At 44.3% G+C, this 20259-nt stretch overlaps 1 protein-coding gene across 2 annotated transcripts in view; it reads left to right on the plus strand.

The window, feature by feature from the left end:
- Positions 1-20259, plus strand: part of HMGXB3 (HMG-box containing 3) — a 1387103-nt gene that overhangs the window by 331831 nt on the left and 1035013 nt on the right. For both annotated transcript variants that reach the window (XM_044069603.1, XM_044069602.1), the window contains exon 4: positions 9752-10294. In XM_044069603.1, the coding sequence (XP_043925538.1) occupies positions 9752-10294 (543 nt within the window). The remainder of the gene's footprint in view (positions 1-9751; positions 10295-20259) is intronic.

Consider the following 20259-nt stretch of genomic DNA (forward strand, 5'->3'; position numbering starts at 1 on the left):
AGGTCTTCAGCCTGGTCTCTGACCTTCGAGCTTTCCCTGACCACTGCTTACAGTTGATTGTGGCAACTAGTGGTTTATGCTGTGGGCCGACTGTTTCACTGGGAATGACTGCAATCATGGATTCTACCCCAGTGCCTTTTCCCCTACTAGGAGGAAGTCTACCTGAGTTGCATGTTGGCTGTTCTTGTATGTGATCTTGTGACTGTCCCTCTTTCTGAACCATATGTTGGCTACTGTCAAGTCATTTGCCAGACAGAAGTCTAGAATGGCTTCTCCTTTATTCTTGTTGCCCCACCCATGTGGACCTAGCCAGTCCTCATATCCTGTTCTGTCTGTTGCGATATGTGCATTCAAGTCACTCATTATCAACACCAACTTATGTTGTCCTGCTTTATGTAGTATGCCCTGCAGCTGCTGTCTGAATGCACTCTTTTCCTCACTATCACAGCCCTGTTGTGGGGCATAGGCTGAGATTATGAATACTGCTCTGTTATTACACTGGAGTCTGATTGGCATGTGTCTGTCATTAATTTTGAGGATATCCCTCACTGCCTTCTGAAGCGCCTCTCTCACCACAGTTTCTACACCATTTTTAGCCTGTCCACCTCCTGAGTAGTAGAATCTGGATCCCAAGCCAAGTGACTTTGCTGCTCTGCCCTTCCATCTCTTCTCTTGGATACATAGAATGTAGTTTTACTTGGGCCATAGTAAAATATTTAGGAAGGATGAACAGCTTTGTCTTAGTTTTTCATCAGTTAAAGTTGTTCACTAGATTCCCAAGATTATATTAGCAAAGTGGATTATGGACTGCATCTCCTTCTGCAGTCACAAGGTAGGGAGGGAGTTGACTGTTCCTTCAAAGGCACTCAGTCAGAGCTCATGGCCTTTCTCAAAAACCTTCTACACAGCAGCCACTTGGTCTTCTTGCATACCTTTTGCTAAGCTTTACAGCCTTGACTCTATCTCTGGAGTAAGAGCTTCCTTTGAAACAACCATCTTGAAAAGATTATTGGAGAAGCTACCTGTGTTAGATGGGCAATCTGTCCAGCTGTTCCAGTGTATGGACAGAACCTGAGAAATATGTAAGTTACGTACTTAACTAGAATGTTATATTTCTCTGGTGTTTATCATTACACTGGAACAGCCCACCCACCATCCCCATCCAAATTGTCCTTTTCTGAGATATATATTGGGATTATTTGGAGGGTATGTAATGTGTCAGGTTTTTTCCTTGGAGCTAGTAGCCACTAATGGGGGCTTACTTGATCTGGAGGATTTGTCAACAGGGAGAGATAATGGGTAGGGAGGAATTTATTGCCAGAGAAGGTCTCCCACAAGCAGATGAGTTAGGAGTTTTTACTCGGGAAATTTCTGATTCCAAGAAAGGAGCTTCCTCAGGAGGCCTGCCCTCTACTCATCAAACCTAAGTAAGTTTCTGAAGGTCTCAAAAATCAAATTGCTTCCTTTGTATACTCTCCTGCACCTCCTGTTCCTTCAAGCCTTGATTGTTACTCTGAATCTGAAGGGTGCTTACCTATACATCTGCATACACAAGAAATATAGGCATTTTTTCTTAGACTGTTATAGGGAGTCCTTTCCAGGAGCATCTCCTTGCCCTTTGGACTGGTTAATGCACCTGGGAAAATGCAAGGCCCCTAGTGATACCCCTTTGTGAAAACTGTAGAACCAAGGATATTCACATATAGCCTGTGTGGATGACTGTTTAATTCAGGCTGAGACCCAGGAGGAGCTGCAGTAAGCACTAGCTTATACCTTGAACTGTTTCCCTTGTTTCCAGAATGTGGGATGTTTTCTGAATCTTATCAATTTCAGTCAAAATATTTTGAGGATATTCGTTTTCCTTAGCACACTGTTATGTTCTCACTAGCAAGCATTTTTTGATCCACAGGACAAAGCAAGCCCTCTAACCTACATTTTGGCCAAAGCAGCACTGGTTCTGTCTGTGTAGGTGTCAATAGAAAAAACAATTATTCTGCCTTAACCTTGTTCTGGCTGAAGGGGTTCTTTTACTCTAAAACTAGCAACTTATGATGTCCTTCATGGATGCATCTGCAGTCATAACAAGAGGGTTGTCCTGTCGTCAGGCAGCCCTGCAGTCGGCCGGATTCCAAAGTCCGGGTCCGGCTTCGGCTGATGTCGCACTCCACCCGACGTCATCTCTGTTGGTCTTCGGGTATAAAAGCATCAGCCGACGCCATTTTCCCCAGTCTTTCTTGCCGCGTGGCGCCCGAAACAGAAGCTGTTCGCAAGTGCCGGTCGGTCGGATCCAGAGATTACTTCTACCGAATACTACTTCGAAGACTTCTAAAGCTAAGTACCCCGTTGGGGACTCTTTCTTGCCTCAGCCGATGTCAGAAAAAGTTAACAATTGTTTAACCTGTGGGAAACAAATACCTCATAAAGATTTCCACTCTTACTGTCTGCCTTGTTTAGGCCCAGCCCACGACGTAGCAGCCTGTTCGGCCTGTGCCTCTTTCAACCGACGAACGCTTAGGCGTCGATCGGAGTTTGCAGAACAGTTTTTCGGTACTGATTTTGCATACATTATGCCGTCGGATCCTCCGACTACCCAATCTTCCAAAAAACGCAAAGATAAAGACCGACACTCGCGGTCCGCGGTTTCGGCCGAAACCACGGCAAAGCAAACCGCGAGTGTCTCGGTTTCGGCCGAAACCGAGAAAACTGCTCAAAGTACAGCTGAACCTATTCTTACAACTGAGGCCCCTGCTACAATTCTTGAATCGACCTCAGAAATTTTACCCACTACGGTGGTTGACTTATCAGACACCATCCCCTTGGATGTCTCTACCCCAGCACGTGGTGCTGCTAGGCCTCCAGCAGCCATGTCCATTAAGGCCTTCGCCAGGGCTAAAGCAGCCAAGACTACTAAATCAGTGCCTGTTAAACCCCCTCATCCAGGCCCTCTTCTAGTTCTCAAATGCTTTCTTTGGCAGAAGATTTAATTTCTTTAATTAGAGGATCTCAATCTCACCCAGACAGGGCCTCTCAGCCCCCAGAGAAGAGACCTAGGGCAGAGCCCCCTGAGCCAGTGTCTTCTGATAATTCTGCTGATGAATCAGACATAACTGACCAGCCTGAGGCTCCCTTCTCCAATTTTGAAGATTCTGATGCTGAAGAATCCATTCCAGCTGCTTCCCCACCAGAAGAATTCTCCTTTGGGGAAACCTTGCATGCCATGCGAGAACAGTTCCAATGGCAGCAACAGGATTTTTCAGACTCCAGAAAAAGACTTAGGACCTTTCTGCACCTCCCACAGCACAGGCCCTTAGCTATACCTCCTGTTCTCTCTGTGGTGGATGATGCTTTCAATGATGTTGGCTCCGCTCCTGATTCTTTACCCCCAGCCCCTGCCAAACCAGACAGATTTTACAGGGTGCCAGATACTCATCACCACCTTTACAAGGCCCCACTTGCAGACCCAGAAACTATATCCCAGGGTCCCAAGGCAGTAGCCGCGACCACAGCTAAAAACCCTATTCCTTCTGAAAGGGAAGCAAGGTCACTAGACAGATGGGGTAAAAAGGTCTACACTTCAGCTACTCTCTCAGCTAGAGCTTTAAACTGTCAGTTTCACATGATACAATACCAAGAGTTTATGCTTGATCAGTTAACTAAAAAACTAACTACTGATGAATCTCTTGATAAGAAATATGTATTAGAGATGGTAAATAACATACAACAGGTTAGCAACCATTCCTTAAAATGTGGCTATGATGCACTGGAGGCTTCATTTAGATCAGCCATGACAGGCACAGTGATAAGAAGGCATGCATGGCTAAAGGAACAAGCTTTACCGGATCATGTTAAAGCTAAGTTGCTAGATGCTCCTATGGACAAGACAAGTTTGTTTGGTACACCTGCCCAGCAGGTTATGAAGAAAATGGAAGAAAAGGCAAAATCTGTTCAAACTGTTAAAGATTTCTTGCAGGTTCAACCCCAAGGTTTAGCAGGAACTGGCCTGCCAAAATTGGTCCTTTCCTGACTCCACAAAATTTCAAAGGGGCAGGAATAGACGTTCCAGAGGCAGAAACCAATCCAGAGGAGGTGCCTACAGAGGACGACAGTGGCAAGGTAACAACAGAGGCACAGACACAGCCACTGCCACTACATCAGCACAACCACAGTGACTTAATCCTAAATCCGCCTACCAGGGAACAAATAGCAGCTCCTCTAGGCGGAAAGTTAACCTTATTTTCAAAGAACTGGCACTACATAACAAAAGACAAGTGGATTTTACAAACCATAGATCAAGGTTACCGGTTTCACTTCCACACTTTACCAGTCAAAGAGGAATGCCAAATCTACCTCCAAATCAAAAACAGAGGCTCTACGCCAGATAATGGAGTTAGCAAACATGAGAGCTGTGGAAAGAGTGCCAACAGCAGAACAAGGAAAGGGGTTCTACTCCAGACTATTCCTAGTTCCAAGAAAGGAAAAAAGTTGGAGACCAATTCTCGACCTGTCCACCTTAAATACATACATCATTGTCCCAAAATTCAAAATGATGACCCTACAGCAACTTCTTCCCATGCTGGGCAAGGAGTCTTGGCTGGTAACTCTAGATCTCAAGGAGGCATACCTGCACGTCCCCATTCGACCAATCTGCAGAAGATACCTCAGATTTCTTGCAGGATCAGAGCACTATCAATTCTCAGCATTGCCCTTTGGCTTATCTACTGCGCCCAGAGTATTCACAAAATGCCTGGCATCAGTAATCGCCCATTGCAGACTACAGGGAATTCAAATTTACCCATACCTGGACGACTGCCTGCTACAAGGGGACAACAAAAGCAAGCTGACAACAGATTTACAAAGGGTCATTTACTTGCTACAAGGACTGGGATACACAGTCAATTTACAAAAGTCAAGGCTGATACCATCCCAAACAAGGACCTTCTTGGGCGCGGAATTGGACACAGTACAACAAATGGCATTCCTGACTACAGAAAAACAAAAAGAACTTCCTCTTTACTTCTTGGCACTAACAAAACTGAACAAGTTAACAGCAAGAAAATTTCTACAGGCCTTGGGCTTCATGGCATCATGCATAATCTTGGTCCCATTTGCCAGACTACATATGAGGAAACTACAGTGGTACCTAAAGAATTTATGGTCCCAACACAGACACAGTCTAGAAACAGAAATCCCACTAATTCCATGCTTAAAACAGGAGTTCCTATGGTGGGCTCAGGCATGCCAGTCAAACCCAGGCCGGCCCTTCCGCAGATGTCAACCAAGCCAGACCATCACAACAGACGCTTCAGACCTAGGATGGGGGGCCCACATGCTGGACAAATGCGTGCAAGGATTGTGGACACAGGATCAACTTCACCTGCACATCAATCTAAAAGAAATGCTGGCAGTAAAACTGGCAATCCAAAAGTTCAAACCATTCCTCAAAGAGGGCCAGTTGATGATAAGGACAGACAACACCACAGTCATGTGGTACATCAACAAACAGGGAGGCACTCATTCATACCCCCTATGCAGAATGACCTTGGAGCTGTGGACCCTGGCACTCAGCTACAACATTCAGTTACAGGCAATATTTGTACCGGGGAAAGACAATACTCTAGCAGACATACTAAGCAGAACCACTTCGGATGCCCACGAATGGAAGCTGCACCGGACATCTTCAAGACCATCTCAAAGAAATGGGGAATGCCACAGATAGACCTATTCGCATCACCTCTCAATCACCAGCTCAAAAATTCTGCACAAGGACATTCCACCCACTAGCATGGAAAGTGGACTCACTCTCCTTCAACTGGAAAGGCCTAACAGCATATGCATTCCCACCTCTTCCTTTGATACACAAGGTACTACTAAAAATCAAGGAAGAACGTCCAAGGATAATCCTGATAGCCCCAAACTGGCCAAGACAACACTGGTACCCACTACTGAAGAGCATGTCTCGAACAACATGTGGCCAATACCCTGATGCCTTTGATGTTAACTCAGAACAACTACAGCATCATACATCCAAACCTAAAACGCTGCAACTGACTGCATGGAACATCACATAGCAGCAGCTAATCCAGAACTTTCCCAAAGAGTTAAAGACATTATTCTTGAAGCACGCAGACCTTCAACAAGAAAGAACTATGCTGGAAAATGGAAAAGGTTTGTCATTTGGAGTACCGAAGAGGAAAAGATGTGTCAAACATAGATATACCTAACATTCTGGAGTATCTGGCGAACTTCTTCATTCAGGCCTGTCCTACTCCTCCATCAAGATACATGCATCAGCTATTTCAGCAGAATACAGCTTTGATCCACCTGTTTTTCGCACCCTTTGCTCAGGCAGTTCCTCAGAGGAATCAAGAATGTAAAACCTCCAAGGAAACCACCATTACCAGCTTGGGACTTAAACTTTGTGCTAGAAAAGTTGACACTAGCACCCTTTGAACCAGCAGCAACAGCAGACCTACAACACCTGTCATGGAAAACTGCTTTCCTACTGGCAATTACTTCAGCAAGGAGGGTTTCAGAATTACAGGCCTTAATGGCAGTGCAACCCTTCCTAATCTTCCACCAAGATAGAGTGTCCTTGAGGACTAATCCTACATTTATGCCTAAGGTGGTATCCAGAGTATCTTTAAACCAGGCAATCCACCTACCTACCTTCTTTCCCAACCCACAAAACAGAGGGGAAAGAATACTGCATACCTTGGATGTACATAGACAGCTACGCTACTACTTGGACAGAACAAAAAATAGCAGAAAGGCTGACCAACTTTTTGTAGCCTATGCAACAGGAAGGGAAGGAAAAGCTATTTCCAAACAGACAATCTCCAAATGGATAGGAAATTGCATACGATACTGTTACTCCTTCCATGGAAAACCAATTCCACAGAACATAAGACCTCATTCTACAAGGGCAACAGCCACTACCACAGCCTTCTTACGAGGAGTGGCAACCAAAGACATTATTGAGGCGGCTACTTGGACCTCCGTGCATACATTTGCCAAGCATTATAATTTGCCTCTTTATTCCAGATCCCGAGCAGGGTTTGCCACTGCTGTACTGCAAGGGATCCTAAACACACCATAATCTACCTTTATCCTCCTCCCTAGTTGGCTATGGTATTCTACCCACTTGTTATGACTGCAGATGCATCCATGAAGGACATAGTACAGTTTTGTACCTACCATAAATGTAGATGTCCGAACTGGATAGCATCTGCAGTCAGGATTACCCTCCCTCCTTCCCCTCTGTGGTACTCCTAGGGTGTTTACCCTCCTAATAGCTAGCTGTTGGGGGGGGGGAGTCTTTTATGGTGTATTTGTTTGTATATATGTACATATATGCTTATTGTTGTGTTTACCTCTATCTATTTGGAAACATTGGCATCTATCCAAATTTTACCCTGCAAGAGGGCTACTGGCATCTGGGGCAAGAAACACTGAGGAAAATGGCGTCGGCTGATGCTTTTATACCCGAAGACCAACAGAGATGACGTCGGGTGGAGTGCGACATCAGCCGAAGCCGGACCCGGACTTTGGAATCCGGCCGACTGCAGGGCTGCCTGACGACAGGACAACCCTCTTGTTATGACTGCAGATGCTATCCAGTTCGGACATCTACATTTATGGTAGGTACAAAACTGTACTTTACCTGTCATTCGGTGTGGTTACACATTCTTTGAGGATGTGCAAAAACTCATGAGGGAGGCTAGAAGGCCTCATACTAAGAGATTGTCTTTGGCTAAATGAAAGAGGTTCTGTCACTGGTGCCAGAGGAGAAATCTGGTGCCAGTAATGGCGGGGGGGGGGGGGGGGTCTTTAATTCAAAAGTACCTCTCAGGTCTTTTTGTTTTGGGTTTTTCCTGCTGCTTGGTGATGGTGCATTTATCTGCCATTTTGACCAGCTCATCAGTGGGCCTTCCTTTTGCCTCATTGTCATGGTGAAGTAGTTTTTCAAAGGGGCTGTCCCCTGTCCACATAAGGCCCCCCTTACAGGAGCATTGGCTGCCTCATGGGACTTTAACTTTATGCCGTAACTACTGTCTCGGAGCCTTTTGGAACCAGTTTTCTACTACCCCTTTGAAATACCTGACCTGGAAGATGCTGTCTTGATGGGAGACTGTCGCATCTGCCAGAAGAATTTCTGAATTCCAGGTTTTTTATGTGTGGGGCGCCTTTTTATTTATCCCAACGGGGCAGAGTCAGTTTACATGAAAAACATTTCTTTGCGCCTAAAGTTGTTACATAATTTTCTTTAAATCAAAGGGGTTCCATTACCAATATTTTCTCTAGCTCCAAAGCAGAGAGAAAATATTGCACTCCTTGTATGTTTACATGTGGATGAAATGCTATGTGGAAAGAACCAACGACTTGAGGAAAGCCAAACTGTGTTTGTTCTTTTCATTTTAATAGAGAAAGTAGCCTGGTCACTAAGCAGGCCATATCTAACTTGGTGTGATTGCATTATTTCTACTACATTGCACCAGGGAAAAATCTTGAATGAACGATTCAGGTCTCACTCTACTAGGTATACAGCTGTTACCACAGCCATCCTGAGAGGCATACCTCAACCTTCATGAGAGGCATGGATATATAGACCATCCTGAAAGCTGCTATGAGCTCTTCTGTCCATATCTTCTTTTAGTGTTATTGACTTGACATCCTTTCCAAAAGCAGGACAAGTTTTACTGCTGCTGTAATTCAGGGCCTTCTGCAGCATGCCCCAAGTAAATGCCCAACTACCCAGGAAATTTGTATACTTTTGAAATCTTCCAAAAGGTTACTACAGCAACAGCAGCTAACCATGTAAAGAACATAGTAAACACTGAAAGAAACTTAAATAATTGTTTGAATAGCATGTGTTGTGGAATAGTTTCTCCTTTTTGCCCCCCTTGTGCAGCTGTGGGTGTTCTACGACCAGGTCTTCCTCCCCTCCTTTTTGCGGGTGTTTAACTAGTTGTTCCCTTGGACAGTATATCCCTGAGTAAGGTGGTTCTTTGCTGTTAAGTGGGTGGTGTATATGATAGCAGGTGGTGGGGAGTTGTTCCTCAGACAGTCAGCTTTTTCACCTTGAGTTGGAGTCTGGAAATTCTGGTTAGGCACCAGGGTTAGCTAGAGAACTGAAGTCCCAGAGTCCAAGGCACTAGAAAGAACTGAAAATGGCATGGGTTGGCTTCTACCTAAAGCAGGAGTATGGTAATATGCTTTGTTTAAGGGGGTGGGAGGGGCAGAGCTAAGTTTGGATGCTGGACTTGTTCTCTGGTGGAGATGCCAAATCTTATTACAACAAAGGACCAGCGTGAGCATTAACTGTTATAGTATGTTCTTTATACAGTTATGCATTACTTACTGTGATGGAGTGAGCTGGCACACACGCACTTGTGCACACGCACACACACACACACACACACACACACATACACTTAAGGAAGAACAGAGGCCTTACCATGTATAAACCTGTAGTTTGCAGCTTTGTATTGTATCCTTTGTATTGGTGAGTTAACTTAGATTTTGCAGTTGCAAAACTGGTTTTGAAATCCAGACATCAACTTTGTTACTCTGCTGTGACAGCACATTATCAATATGTGGTGGTTTAATACATGATATATGAGCTGTGGTGTACTTCTCAAACTCTTACACAATGAATTCTTGAAATACATTGGTGACCTTTACAGTAAAATGTTTCTGTTAGTGCTATACTTTTAAATATTTCAACTTGTATAACTTTCTTTTCCTCACACAGAATGCTAATTTGACTACTGCTTCAGCCATGGCAACTGATATCCCAGGTTTTCGTAGAATACTTCCTCGCTCAGAATACATTATCATTCCAAAAGCTACGCTGCATAGTAACAGAACTAAAAGCCATGGGGTTTTGGAACCAACACCTCAGTCCGTCAGCCAAGAGAATATACAGGACACGTTTTGTAGCACAAACACCACGGCTGTGGAGTCAGGCCACTTTGGCATATCTGAACACTGTGTTGGTATTGAAGGACTAGCACAGGAGACTACTACTTTCAGTCAGCCAGGATCCATACATGAAGTTATTACTTCAGAAATTCTTTCCCAGTGTACCAGTTCTGCAGGAGAAAAAGTCAACGATTTAATTCTAAGCGAGACCTCACTTGAGTTAGCAGACACTCATCCATATCAAACATCTGGTATTGTTATTGAAGAGACACTAGTCACTAATAGTGGGGACTTTCCACAAGGTGGAATAGCATTGGCACAGCAGCAGCAGACTTCGGAAGGGGTGTCACTGGTTGCGGTGGTAGCAGATGAGGTAAGCTGATGCTGAAATCTGTTTATCATTTTAGGCATATATTGTTGTATAGAACTGAAGATCTCAGGCTGCACAAACATACAGGACTAATACTAAGGACATTAGGACCGCTCAACTAGCAGAGCTTTCCCAGAGTGCTTTACCCTGCCCTCAACTCCTGTAATGTCCTTCTGTAGCAGGATGCACAGAACAACATTCCCACCTTGAAAAGGATTGGTCACACACTAGGTAGTCTCTGTAGGGTAAAGGCAATAATGTGTATATAATATGTGTGTGTGTTTATTTAAAACTTTGTGTGCATTTCCTTTTTTTTGGGGGGGGGGGGGTCAAACCAGGAATTTATGCTCAGCATTTTCAAACTGAAATACAGAATTGAAAGCTCATTGTTGCAGGAAAAGATTCAGCAGTTTATGCACATCAGTTTCAGACTCCTGCAGAATTCTCAGCCACAAAAACATAGTAACTTCTAGTGTTTAAACACAACTGCTGTAATTACCTAGTAACCCTTTCTGGCATTTCTTTGCTAAAACAGCTGTCGCTGAACAGACCGAGCTCCACTTTCTTTGTCCGCTTATGGAAGTGGGTACTCTGTTGAATTAACAACTGCAACCCTCAGTCCTTCTTAATACCTTCCTTCTCTAGAGTTTCATGTGGTATGCAACGTTTTTCTTATGATTATAAGCACAATGTGCAAGTGCCTCTTTTCAAGGGCAGCCAGGGAGCACTGTGGCTTAAAGTTACTTTGTCATGGTCAGACAGTTGGCAGTTGGCAAATAGAACTGTAGGAATAAAACCCAGGTGACAGGATGGCAGTTGTAAGTATGTCATAGCCTTACTCTTCTCTGTTGATTTGCAAGAAAGTTATGCCCCATTGGTTTATTGAAATCTACATCATACATCCTACCTATTGCATCCTTTCATTTAAGTCTCAGTGATGGAGTGTGAACATTTATGAAGCAGTTTAAAGTAAAGAAACTCTAGTATCACAATACTGAGAAATCACTGTCATTTAGATAAGTCTTCCATTGTCTGCAAGCTCTTCTGACTTGGCGATCTTTCTCCCAAGTATTGCTGTGAGGATTTTCTAACTTGGTCATCTTCTTTTTATAGAGCTAGGTGACAGTTATTCTTTTGGAAAGTCTTAGAAGCTCATTTTATAGATAGGTTCAGTGAAGTTATTATCAAAGCTTGAAAAAAAAAACTCCAGTGCAGTTACTGTTAGTCAGGCAACTTTGATCCCCCATCATTGTATTGGTGCATTTCATTTAGTTTTAATATTCTTTTCTTCGTTGCACCAAAATGCATACCTTTTTAGTCTGTTGTGGCTAGTATATTAGGGAACTGTCCACTGTCAAGAGCCAAATCATGTGTCCTTCCAGGGGGCTGTTCCCTGATGAAGCCTTCATTTTATTTCATACTTGGCATAACATATTTAATGTCAGCCTAATGAGGCCTATACTGTGATTTCCTCTGTGCTTTCTCTTGGGATAGTCTGTGTGGCAAGACACTTGCCAAAGCCAACCCTATTGGTGTAGTAGCTACTTGTTAAACTTTGTTAAAGGTATTGGATAGAAGGGTGTGAGGGCCCAAACCCCTTTTCTAGTAATGCATGAAGCCTTCTCACTTACCTAGGGGTTTCAAGATCCCACACAAATCTAGAGTGGCATCTAAAATTTATCGGTCAGATCTAACAAGTTTTAAGAATGGAGTGTTGTTCAGTACAAATGGGAAACGTAATGTCATTATTTTGTTAATGGGCACCTTGGTTAAAGATGACAGCTTCAGTAGCTTCCAGTTTTTTATGTTTTTCCCTGCAGGTCTGTGTATGTTGTTTGTGAATCAACTTTTTAAGCTAGCTTTCTTAGCTAAAGAAGATTATCCATATATATATGTACACTTAGCAAATCTTTCTTGTGGCCCGGGTTATACTTTTTCATGTATTCATTAGGTGTAGCTGAAATTTCCTTAAAAGTTGCTTTTAACTCTGATGACTTGGCAGTCTTATCTAGTACCACACATACTGCTGGTGGATTGGTTAATAGTTCACATTATGCAGTCATCTGCTTCATGTGTGCCTTATTTAAAGCTAATGAGACACCTACACATTGCCTGTCCTTCCTAAGTTATATTGAAAAGGATTCTGCTGCTAATGCAAGTGTAGGGAATCAGTGAATACTTTTGAAATGAATGGATGGAGAAGACTGCAGTTCTAGTCCAAACTTGTGATAGTGGTTCTTTGTAGAGAAAGTGGCACATCTTAGTCAGCGATTCTTTAGAGTTAAATTTCAGCATACCTTTACTTAGACACACACACACACACACACACACACAATTTCCTAAATAAGGTATCAGAGGCTTTGTAGAAGTCTATGAAAAGAACTCATGAGCTCTGTGTTCTTAAGCCATTGGGCCAGCTTTAACCAAATCCTTGGAAGATCTGCTTCCCACCTGTATATGTGAGTCCTGCTTTAATAAGGCAATATTTTTATGTATTCTTATTTATGATGGTAGTAGTCATATAAGTAAGTTACTAATTGGTAAAGCATAACCCCCCCCCCCGTTTTTTTTTTTTTGGGAAGTAGTACTCTCAAGGATACAAATTAAGAATATCGTATTATACGTCTGCCTGTAGGTGATTGGTATCTACAGATGTTCATCATACTATTCAGATTTGTAGCTCTAATCAATGGGATGTCCTACCTACAGGTAGCAAACACCCAGCATGACTTCTCTCAGTGGCCTTAGCTGTCTCCCTCTAACTCTCATGTCAGGTAGTTGGTGGTATAAGAGGAATGTCTGCCAGTGCCATCTTTCAGGTCCTTTTGCTGTGTTACAGCCTGTTCTTTCAGTGCCATCAGTCTGGTGACTCAGTTTGCTTTTGGGGAAGGATAATCACTCTACAGGGGAATCTTTTTTTTTTCCCCTTCGTCATAGAGAATTAAATGATAGTTCTGATGTTAATTCTGGTAATTATATTGTTGATGTTAAAAAAAACTGCATAAATGTTGGGAAATTGATCCACATAGAGAGTTCCAATTTGTTTGCCTTTTTTGCTTCAACCTTGAGCACATCCTAGATGTCAGTCTAAACCGCACCAAATTCACCCTGAGAGCAATCAGAAGGGCAGTGTAGTTTCCCCAGGACTGCGCCACTCTGAGACTGAGCTTCTGGTTCCATACCATCAGAGCATAGGCCAAGGCCTCTGGGAATATTCCTTTGAAGTAAAAACTTGCATTTACAAATGACATTTGGAGAAGCGGGTCTATGTTACATAATTGAAATGTAATTTAATTGAATGCCACTTGCATCGAAAGAGCCGTTTATCAAATTCGTTCTTGTGGGGGGCTGTGCCTGCCCCACCCCCTGCTAATTATATATACCAACTCAGAGATCCCACTACAGTGAGGAAAAGGCACATTTGCTGATCTTCCCAGTACTGCAGTGTCATTATAAACAGCTCAGTGAATGGCATTTTGATGTAAAATCCCATTCGATTAAATTACTTTTCGATAATGTAATGTAGACCTGGAGAAGCAATGGTAAATTGAGATAGTTTAACCAACACCATCAGTTTCCAAGGCTCTAGCAACACTAAAGTCCGATAGGCACTTTTGTAATGTTTCCTCCGGCTTCACTGAAACCATTTTCACCAAGGCCTTTGGAACAGCTGCTGTACATGCTGCCATGTTTCCTCTTCTAGCATGTCTTCCAGGCCACACACTTGTTCAGTACTATCCCACACTCTGGTATTGTTGTTAACCTCTCCCAGCTAAATGTTAATCTCTATGATTCTCATTAAATGCAGATTGGCTCACAAATAGAACTCAGAAAATTAAGATAAGAAGCTCTGCCTTCTCCAAAAAAGTCATTAATGGTGTACCCCAGGGTTCACTGCTTGGGCCACTTCTCTTTGGCATTTACTTCTTGGAGGTCAAAGATAATGTTAAAAATGTATGACTGACCAAGTTTACAAATTACTGTAATCTTGCTACCATCATAAACATTCCAGAGGACACCAAGATCTTCCTAAAGACCTTTTCCCCAAACAAATAACTGGTGTCATAAATGTGGACTAAAACTGAATTCAAACATATGCAATAATCACCTTTGGAAAACATGACATCCTCTGTAACTGTCATATTGACAACTCACCTCTGAAAATCAGTCCAGAAGTTTGGGACCTGGGAACCTGTGTAGACAGCAAACTGTTCTTTGTTCACTATTGTAAGAAAGCCCTTTTTGATTGCATAGGTTATTTGCGAGGGTATGATGCTTTGGGTCCAGGGATGTGATCGTTCCACTGCATTCTGCACTTACTTAACCGGTCATAGAGTACAATGCCCCCTTCAGTATGCACCTGTGCAAACACTTAACACAACTTGAATTACCACAGTGCTTTCTCACCAAGCAAATCAAAGGCCTAAATCAGGAGTTTTCAACCAGTGTGTCTTGAGAGGTCATCAGGTGTGCCACAATATTTTTTGAAAAGATGGCTAGCCTTTTAAAACTTAAGGAGTACTTCACTCACCTGCTGTTGCTGCCACCGAAAATGTCTATCCATGACCCACCAAAAGCCACTTTGTTTCCATTTTATTTTGAATTAAGTAAATACAAGAATTATCACAGAGGCACAGTACTGTGGAACAGATGCTCCAACTAGCCTAAATGCACACAAGTACAAAACACAGCGCTGACATCTTGGCTGTGCTCAGGGAAAATGGGCCCCTATTGGTGGAGGGACTAGCAATTTACATAACTCGTCTTGCATCAGTATTTATACAGATGGTGCCTGCTCTGTCATTAAGTGTAAAAGGATTTGTTACACTGGCTCAAAAAAAGAATCCTAGAATTATTTGTACTCATTATTTTCATCACAGATAAGTGCTAGCATCAAAGTCATTGGTACCAGAGTTGAAAAAAGTATTAGAGAAGAATGTGAGAATTGACACAGTTATATAAAAAGCAGGCTTTTACAATCAAGATTGTTTGCAGCCCTCTGTTCTCCAGTGGGAGCTTCTCACATGCAGTTGTTATTCCATACAGAAGTTAACATTCCATACAATATTAACAACAATGAAATAACGGCTCCAGATTGCAATATTATATGAAAAGACAGGAAATCTAGAAAGGGCGGAGGAGTAGCTATATTTAAAAATCACCTAATTCTAGACCACATAGACATAAACATTCCTGAATTTGACAACACTGAACTTATCTTTGCCAAATTAAAAATTAATCCCAAAAACACATTAATATTATTGATGGTTATATCCCACTAGGAAACAATATCTCCACTCTGGAAAACCTACTACTCTGGATATCCAATTCTCTCCCGCAGGAAACAGTTCTGATGGGAGGCTTTAATGTAGATTGGCTTAACTGCTCCTTGGAAAATCCATCTTCCCACATAAACCTCTATGGGTTTACTCAACTCATCACCTCCCCTACAATGACTGATAAATCTTCCAAAAGACGGTCCGTTATTGACTGGATTTTAGTTAGCGACCCCTCTCCGGCATCTCAGTCAGGTTGTTTGCCAGACAGTCTAAGTGACCATCAGCCAACCTTATTTCTTAGGACTCAGACTCACTAAGTCATCCAACCCACCTTCCACTTAATCAGAAACAAAAAAAAAATTCAACTGAAATAGCTTTATCACCACTCTAAATAGTTGTAACTGGGAATTTCTCAAACAGTTACCTCTTGATGACATAGCTAACTCATTCAGCAACACATCCTTAGATATACTAAACTCCCATGCTCCCCCTAGAACTATCAGAGTAAAATCTGAGTATGCACCTGGCTAACTAAAGAATGTAGATCCCTACTCAAGGCTAGAGACAAAGCCTGGCAACATTTTCAAAAAAAAAAAGAGAGAAAAGCACAAACAACTAAGCAAACCTATCTAGAACTTCAGAATAAAATAAAAAAATAAATAAATACATAAAATTAGACAAAATCAACTATTACCAAAATATCCAAAATAAACATACAACCCCTCCAAAAAAATTCTGGGCAGCAGTTAATATACTTCAACCAGGTAAATCCACCACCCCTGCCCCAACAACAACCAGCAGCTCTGATAGTATTGCAACCCAGTTTAATAAATTCTTCACAGAAACTAGCCAATCTATAGCAAACTCTCAAGGCTATGACAGTAACCCTACCTCTCTTGCCCCCCAGAACAGCACCAAATCACAAGACTCCACCTCCCACTTTGACCTACACCCAGTATCTGTAATAATTGTAAAAAAAAAACTTCTTCAAAAACTTAAACCATCAGCTCTAGCCACTGACAACCTTCCAGCAGAATTTCTACAAAGTGCGGCTGAAGCAATAGCCTACCCATTAGCCATACTCCTAAACCATTCAGTATCTGTAAGCGAGGTACCTGTAGTATGGAAAACGTCCCACATTCTACCACTACACAAGGGAGATGATTCCACTGAACTCACCAATTATCATCCAGTTGCCAATCTATCTCCCTTATCCAAAATACTAGAAAGAGTCATGCACACCCAACTAATGGACTACCTTCTCACACACAAACTATCAAACACCCAGCATGGCTTCCGTTCCTTTCACAGTACCACCACAGCACTACTACCCTTTACTAACACTGTTAACTACCATAGAAACAACAGAGAATTTGTGTCAGGCATATTTTTAAACTTATCCAAGGCCTTTGACATGGTTAATCACAGTAAACTCATCAATATTCTCTCCACTCTAAACTTCAGCAATTCCACTATTACATGATGTGAAAGCTATCTAGCAGGATGACTGCAAGCCATCCAATGGCAGTATCAACTCTCTCCTCTTCTTCCCGTCTGCTTAGGGGTTCCACAAGGCTCAATCCTTGAAACCACTACTATTCTGTTTATTCACTGACCACCTCAGGATCTCAGCACCACAAGCCTCTGTAGTGCAATATGGATGTGCTGATGACTCCACCCTAATATGTGCTTCCCCCACACTGGAAGACCTCCACACTATACCTCCCAACTGTCCCAAATTACTCGGTTTGTGCCAAGTTTTGGGGCCCAAATAATGGGGTGCCATGATTTGCGAGTGGCACCCCTTGATTTCTGATTTTTTTCTTTGTTTTTTCTTTATTTATTTTTCGCTCTTTGTGTGCCGATGTCATCGCGTGTGCAATGACGTCAGCTCCATCAGGGCTACCAGCCTGTCGGAATTGAGCTCGCGCAGGTATTTCCGGCTCTGGTTACAAATGCTTTGCAAGTAAGAATGGCGAGAACGGCAGGATCTGAAGTAGTTAACTTCATTTGATCAGCGACCTGTGGGTATCAGATCCGAGCCGGCAGCTTTCCAAGCTAAAGATCCACGCTCTCATCTCCTCCCCCTTACCCATAATACCCTGCTACCTCCCTCCAGTCCTCAGATCTCATTTGCCACGGCTTCTGAAGCATTAGGGACGAGCTCTTAGCGTTTTAGAAGAGGATTTTAGGTGTATTTTTCTTAGATAAATAGTTTTTTTCGGTGTGTGTGTGTGTGTGTGTGTGTGTGTGTGTGTGTGTGTAGTTAAACCGTGTTTTTTGTTATATTTTGTGGTAAATTAGTATTTTTTTCCTTCCCCTTACTGTGTCTCAGGGCGTGTGCTGTGTGTGATGGCCGAGGGCCCTAAGGCCATTTTTTCAAAATGTGCTGAGTGTGGTCATAAGCTGTCCCCAGCGGATGGCCACACTCAGTGCGTTCTTTGCATGGGGGTAGACCACTTAACATCGGACTGCCAGATTTGTGCAGCCTTTATCCCCCGGGCTCTGAGGGACAGGAGAAACAAGCTAATCCTGGAGGGACTCTTGCCCCCGGATTCTTCTTCCTCCTCTCCCCCAGTGGCGCCTGCCGGAGGAGGAGCCCCAGTCACCTTCAAGGTCGTCTAGGCGGCCTTCCCGGTCTGCCTCGACGACTTCCAGGTCTACCCAGAGTTTGTCCGACGCAGATATGGACCGGATGATGCATCGATTCCTGCAGGCCCAGATGCAGATGGGAGTGCTCCTGCCTCCCCCCCCGGGAGAAAGCTCGGCAACTTTCTTTGCACCCATTGCTCCTTCTCCGATCCACTATCGGGTTTTGGAGCAGTCGGATCTGAGTCGTCTCGGAGCTGGGGAGTCGGCGACGATAGTAGTTGCTACTTCGCCGGCCTTAGCCTCGAGCTTATCGGGTCATCTTTCGGATCCGTGCTCTGGGGGCCGAGAGCTGAGCTTCTGATCCGCAGGGGTGAGTGTGTTGCTGTCGGAGCAGACTTCCCTTTCGGGTCCGATTGCGTTGACTCCAACACGGGTCCTCACGTCAGAGCCAAGGGGACTACTCTTGGAGCCAGGGGAGAGTGGTTTACCTTCGGCCTTCGACGTGGTGGAGAGGGTGCTGTCGAGGAGTTCGAAGTCCCCAGTCCGTACTACGGATCCTCCCTTCACTCCCTTGCATATGGGCCTGTCTTCCATCGTCCATCCCCAGGGACAGCCTGCGTCTGCGCCCCAGTTGGTTCCCGTAGAGGAACAGGACCCCGTTGGTGAGCCCTCCTTGGACAGCCCCGCCGAGGAGGTCCCTCACAAACGAAAGTGTAAGAGGAGGCACTTGGACTCCCCCGAGTCCCTCACGGAGGACACTGACTTAGAGGAAGGGGAAGGTTCCCCCAGGTCACCCCCAGAGGATGTCTCATTTGGAGACATTATGGAGATGCTGCGCATAAGAAGGGGGTGGTCAGCCCAGAAACCTTCCTCAGATGAGTCTGTGTTTCTGGAGGTGTTCGACGCAGGCCCATCTACCTCTTGGGTGTGTCCCCCCCCCCCGGCTGACCCCCTGGTAGACTTGATTACTACCAGGGCTTGAAAGGAGCCGGACACTGTGGAGCCAATCCCTAGGAGACCGGATAAAATTCTTAGTCCCCCTTCTGACATACCGGCGTGGAAAAAGGTTCCCCAGTAGATGCCATGGTGGTGGCGGCTGCCACTAAGAAGGAACTGGCACAAGAAAGTTCCTCGGTCCATCCTCCTGATAAGGAATCTCGGACGATGGACCGTATTGGAAAGTGGATGTTTGCTTCAGCCACCTTTTCTATAAGGGCGCTGAATTATCTGGTACACGTAATTAGGCTTCAGCGGGATCTGATAAAGGAATATGCTGGGTCTACCCCGGAGTCCATGGCGGCCAAGGATAAACGGACCTTCTTGGCTCGCGTGGCCACTCTAAAGTCAATATCAAACACTTCTATGTGGCTTCTCTCCCATGCCATGGAGGGAGCGGCTAGAGTCAGCGGAGCAGGAGTCGCCTTGCAGCGCCATGCCTGGCTCCGTCTTTGCAGAACCTTCAAGGCGTCCTTTGCAAACACTCCCTTTGATGGTTCTACAGTATTCGGCAAAACCGTCTGCGACATGCTATTCTAGAGCGAAAAAGATGGGAAGACGCTGTCTGCTGTCGGAATCCACTTCTCCGCTCCTCAAAGGTCCTTCTCAAGGAACCAGAGAGGACAAAAGAAGATGTGGTTCCGGAAGTCTCAGCAGTCCCGTCCCGCTCCGGACCCTTCGTCTTTCAGAGGCAGAGTAGGACAAGATGGACGCTGGCCCGGAGGCAGAAGGGGAGGGACAAAGAATTTCGGATCGAGAGAACCCTTCTCCGACTGACCCGCGCTGCAGCCCTGAGGGGTTGCCCGACTTTCCCTCACTGGAGGCAGTCAGGGGGGGTGTTTTTCGGAGCATCTAGCAAGTTGGGAGTCCATTACTACAGATCGCTGGGTGCTCCGAATAATGTCTAGAGGCTACTCTATCCCCTTCCTGAATCTTCCCCCGCTAACAAAGCACCTCCCTGATGTTGCACCCAATCAGAGGGAGGCTGCAGCTTTAGAAATACGGAAGTTACTAGAAAAAAGGGCCATCCGGCACGTCCCCCCAGAGCAGTCCGGGTTGGGCAATTACTCCAGGTTCTTTTTGGTGCCAAAAAAGATGGGG

Source organism: Protopterus annectens, chromosome 4.part0 (genome assembly GCF_019279795.1).
Source record: "Protopterus annectens isolate FY-2018-M chromosome 4.part0, PAN1.0, whole genome shotgun sequence".
Classification (NCBI taxonomy): Eukaryota; Metazoa; Chordata; order Ceratodontiformes; family Protopteridae; genus Protopterus; species Protopterus annectens.